The sequence below is a fragment of the Acanthisitta chloris genome, unplaced genomic scaffold (assembly GCF_000695815.1).
Source record: "Acanthisitta chloris isolate BGI_N310 unplaced genomic scaffold, ASM69581v1 scaffold16920, whole genome shotgun sequence".
In the NCBI taxonomy this organism is placed as follows: Eukaryota; Metazoa; Chordata; class Aves; order Passeriformes; family Acanthisittidae; genus Acanthisitta; species Acanthisitta chloris.
In genome coordinates this window covers 1,861-7,007 of record NW_008650086.1, presented here as the reverse complement: position 1 = coordinate 7,007, position 5,147 = coordinate 1,861, and the positions used below count along the sequence as shown (strand labels likewise).

Sequence of the window (5,147 nt, the reverse complement as noted above, 5' to 3'; positions counted from 1 at the left end):
AGTGACTCCCCATCCTTACAGGGAACAATTACTTCCTAATATCTAATCTATCCCTGCCTTCTGGCAGTGGGAAGCCATTCCCCCTTTTCCTGTTACTCCATGCCCTTGTCCAAAGCCCTTCTCCAGGTCTCTGGGAACCCCTTTAGGCATGGCAAGGGGCCCTGAGGTTTCCCTTCTCTGCCATGTCCTGCCTGTGTGGAGATTCAGGACTATTCCCCCACAAGACCCCCCAGAGCAGCCCCCTCAGCCCTGTGTCCCCACAGGAGGCAGCCTGGACAGTGACACCCCGGGGGACCAGGAGCTGTACGTGCGGTGGCTGCAGATCGTGACGTTCCTCCCCGTGATGGCCTTTGGCACCCCACCCTGGATCTGCTGTGATGCCTGGGTATGTACCCTGTGCCCCACTAAGGGGGACACAGTGTCCCTTATGAGAACAGTGTCCCCAAAAGCCATGGAAGTCCTGGCAGGTGTCACCTGCCAGCCGCTGTCCCCAGATTTGCACTGAAACAGGAATAAATCCATTATCAGTGGTCTTAGATACAATTATCAATGGGTATAAATCCATTTAAATCCAATGGATTAATATCCATTATCAATGGATTTAAATTCATTTAAATCCAATGGATTAATATCTATTATCAATGGGTATAAATCCATTTAAATCCATTTAAATCCAGTTGATTCATGTCCATTATTGATTGATTTAATCCACTCAAATCCACTATCAATAGATTTAATCTATTTAAATCAAATGGATTCAATCCATTTAAATCTAATGTATTCATATCCACTATCAATAGATTTAAATCCAATTTACAGCAATTATCTATAGACTTAAACTATTTAAATACAAAGGGGTTTTATCCACTATGAATGGATTTAAATCCAATGTATTTATATCCATTATCAATGGATTTAAATCCATTTAAATCCAAAGTGTTCATGTCCACTATCAGTAGACTTAAATCCATTTCAATCCAATGGGTTAATATCCATTATCAATGGATTTAAATCCAATTATTTATGTTCACTATCAATGGATTTAAATCCATTTAAATCAAATGGATTCCTACCCATTATCAATGCATTTAAATCGATTACCAATGGATTTATATCCAAATTATCTAATATCCAGTATCAACCCCATTTGCACCTAATTAGCTGCCATAACTTGATTGGGACATTGGAATTCAGTCATCACTCTTCCCAAGGGAATAGACATGTATAATTATTTCGATTTTATGTATTTATTTTCATTTTTCCCTTCCCATTTTGCCATTTTCTAGATTTCTCTTTCCTCCCCCAACTGCAGGTCCTGAACCTGACCCGCCGGTGCATACAGAGGCACAGGGACTTTGTTGTGCCACTCCTCCTGAAATACAGCCAGGAGTGGCAGAGTTTGGGATATCCCATCTTCCGTCCAGCCTGGTGGCTCAGCCCCATGGATCCAACCGCATATACCATTGAGGATGAGTTTCTCATTGGAGATGAGGTGGGAATTGTGCATCACCTCTTATTTAGGGCCCTGTAAACCTCTTTCAGCTTTGGAAGTGAAGTGATTTAGCAGGAATAAATAGTCTCAGAATGCTGGAAACTGCTTTTCCCATGAAACAAGGGGAAAAAGTTCATTGGAGATGGGATTACCTTGGCTAAGTCCCTGGGGAAGAGTGATCAGAGCCCACTGCTCCTCATGCCTCATGTCCAAGTGGGAATCACCGATTTGTGACCCAAGAGCAAATATTGTTATGCTTTTATTTTTATATGCTTTTTTACAAAGCAATTCCTCATCTGCCAATGCCACTGGATGAGATTTTCATGGATATTTTGAAGGTATTGGACAGCTGAATCCCTTGAATTTGCTGTCCAGGCTGTGCTCCCGCTTTGCCTGCATCCTCCCTGTCCTGCTCAGCCAGAGATATGAGCTTGGTTTTGCAGGAAATACGGATTTCTGACAACTTTCATGTTCAGGTCTTGCAAAATTTGAGCTGGATAGAGTCTGGGTGCTGCCACAGGCAGGGATGATCCCACTCCAAGTCAAATGAAGGACACTGCATTGTTAATAGCTTCCCACTGCCAGAGGGCAAGGTTAGGTGGGATACTGGGAAGAAGTTCTTCCTTGTGAGGGTGATGAGGCACTGGCACAGGTTGCCCAGAGAATCCATGGATCCCATATCTCTGGAATAGGTGGGATATTGGGAAGAAGTTCTTCCTTGTGAGGGTGATGAGGCACTGGCACAGGTTGCCCAGAGAATCCATGGATCCCATATCTCTGGAATTGTTCAAGTCCAGGTTGGGTGGGGCTTGGAGCAAGTTGGGCTTGTGGAAGGTGTCCCTGCCCATGGCAGGGTGTGGAACGAGATGAGCTATAAGGTCCTTCCAACCCAAACCATTCCAGGATTCTCTGATGACCATCTCACCTCCACACATATGTTCTGCTAATCCTCCACCTGTAAAAGTTCTTTCCTCTTTCTTTTTTATTTTCCTGCAGGTCCTGGTTGCCCCAATAACAGAGAAAGGGCAAACATGGAGAGATATCTACCTGCCTGGAGAAGGACACCTGTGGTTGGACACCAACACCGCCCGTGTGTTTGACGGAGGCACCATCCTCAGGAACTACTCTGCCAGCCTGGCTGAGGTGCCAGTGTTTGTAAAGACCTCGTGAATCCAGGCTGTGGATGGACAGTGACCTCTGAGAGCAGCACTGGCCACAGGTGCTTGCTCTTCCAGCCTGTTTGCACTTTCCCAAGAACCTGTATTTTGGGTTTTTTTTATATTTCAGCAAAAATTGTTTGAATCTTCTTACTCGCTGTTATGCTAAAACAGCAGCAATGTGGCTTTGCCACTAACATCCACCCACGCAGAATGCTCTACCTGCACTTTTCCAGGGTTTTCCCAGTGTGTGTGTTCAGGTGAGCACATCCAACATTCCCAGGTCCCTGGCATCCTGTTCAGAGAGGCTGCCTTGGCCAGGAAGTGGATTTTCCAGGAGATAAACATCAGCTTATACCTGAGGAGAAGTTTTGTATTTAGTGAAAAGAGTAAACCATGGAAAACTGAATAGGTTAACTCTGTTCAGCTGATACCAAATGGGAAGACTGGAATTTAATGAAAAGCGTACATCCAGGGAAAACTGAATGGGATAGGCCTGTTCAGGTGCATGGCTGTTGGAGTGGGATCCGGACCTGGAGTAACGATGAGTCTCAATATGAGTATGGTCGTTCTCCTTTATTCTTAGTGCTTACAAGATATATATAGACATTCACACAGAGTACGCGAACGCAGCGGATACATGATTGGTTTATTCTCCAATCCAAGGAAATCATGTCCCTTTTCGCATAGCCATTCCTCCACACATGGCCACCTCTCATGCTGAGCACTACCTGCTTTCTCCCACCTGATGCTGTGTGTGTGGGCCACAGGAGTCTCTGGAAGCAAGAGCCCACCTTTGAGGGTAGCTGGAAAACTGGGTGAATTCCAGGTGTATTGGAAGCAGGTTTCCGTGGAAGAAAAATAAACTTGGTCAGGGGAATTTCGCATAGCCATTCCTCCACACATGGCCACCTCTCATGCTGAGCACTACCTGCTTTCTCCCACCTGATGCTGTGTGTGTGGGCCACAGGAGTCTCTGGAAGCAAGAGCCCACCTTTGAGGGTAGCTGGAAAACTGGGTGAATTCCAGGTGTATTGGAAGCAGGTTTCCGTGGAAGAAAAATAAACTTGGTCAGGGGAAGGAGTGGCTCTACCAGAACATGATGTGACAATCCAGGATCATTGCCCAGCTTGGAATGCAGCCTCTAGAGCTCAGCATGGAGCCCCAGTGTGCCTCAGCTCCTGCTTTTTACCATTTGTGGAATTTTACGGGGACTTTTCCAATTATTTCTTGCAGTGCAAGTGGGATCTAGTGTGACTAGCCTCCTTTCATCCAGCTGAGAATATATCTATAGGCAAAACTGATGTCCTACAGACTGAATAGACATTTAGGGAGATTATCAGCCACTCTGGTATCCCAAGTTACTGATTAATGGGATGTTGCAGGTTAACAGGGTGATTCCAAAGGCTGGAATTTGGGACCAGGAGCTGGGTGACAGTTGGAAGGGGAGTGAAGGGCAAGTTTTGGCCCTGGGGCTGGGCTTGGGCACTTCCTGTGATGCACATCATCCACACCTTGTTTTTTTACAGAAAAGGTTCATGCCCCAGGCTGTGGCTCTGCTGAAAAACAGTCATAAGAGGTACCAGCTTCTCCCAGCAAAGCTTCCCTGGGTAAAACTGGAAGGAAAGCAAAAAAACCCCAAAACTCCAAATAAACCAGACTCAGCCATGGAAGCTTGGGAGAGGGGAAGAACCTGTGGGGAAGTGGGGAGCCCCTCGGCTCCTTGCTTGGTCCAACACGGCACATGCTGGAGCACAGAGAGGGAAAGGATGGGGCTGAGGGCGACCCCAGGCACACCAGGGCCTGAGCTGCTCCAAAATATCCATGCAGGCTCCTGAGACACAGCAAAAAGCACAAAGTGAAACAAAGGAAACTCCTGCTAAAGTTACATTTGTTTATTCAAAGGTAATCAATTCCTAGAAGAGGTTGCCCAGAGTGCTCCGGTGGCTCCATTCTGGGAGACCAGCAAAGCCCTGAGCTGTCCTGTGCAAGAGCCAAGCAGAACATTTCCCTTGGTAGGGTGTGCCACCTGCCCCTGCTCCTGGCACAGCTGTGGGTCCTGCGCCATGATCAGTTCCTCCCTGAGGAGCCTGGAATATTGGGAACACAGGGCACCATTCCGTGTCTCCCTGTCTAGGTTCCCTGGCCTCGCCTGGGGTACCTTCTCTGCCTGACCTGCTCACGAGGACACTGCCTATCCCTGCTCCTACACTGCTGCCTGCTGGGCTGGCCCTGTGACTGTTCCTGCCGACCTTGACCCCAAGGGCTACGGGACCTGCACCGGGATCGGCTCCTCAATGAGGGGGCCGGGACGTCCCGTTGGGACCTTGAACCTTGTCTGCCAGCCCGTTGCAGAGCTGCCATGGGGTGCCCTTCCCTGTCTCCCTGTCTGGGTTCCCTGGCCTCGCCTGGGGTACCTTCTCTGCCTGACCTGCTCACGAGGACACTGCCTATCCCTGCTCCTACACCGCTGTCTGCTGGGCTGGCCCTGTGACTGC

The 5,147-nt window shown here is 47.9% G+C and overlaps 1 protein-coding gene across 1 annotated transcript in view; it reads left to right on the top strand.

Moving 5' to 3' along the window:
* LOC103810769 (SITS-binding protein-like) overlaps nucleotides 1-2,662 on the top strand; it is a gene marked incomplete at its 5' end in the record, with an annotated part of 8,612 nt that extends 5,950 nt beyond the window's left edge. The window contains 3 exons of the mRNA XM_009083690.1: nucleotides 264-385; nucleotides 1,313-1,492; nucleotides 2,489-2,662. Coding sequence (XP_009081938.1) covers nucleotides 264-385; nucleotides 1,313-1,492; nucleotides 2,489-2,662 — 476 coding nt within the window. The remainder of the gene's footprint in view (nucleotides 1-263; nucleotides 386-1,312; nucleotides 1,493-2,488) is intronic.
* Nucleotides 2,663-5,147: the final 2,485 nt, after the last annotated feature.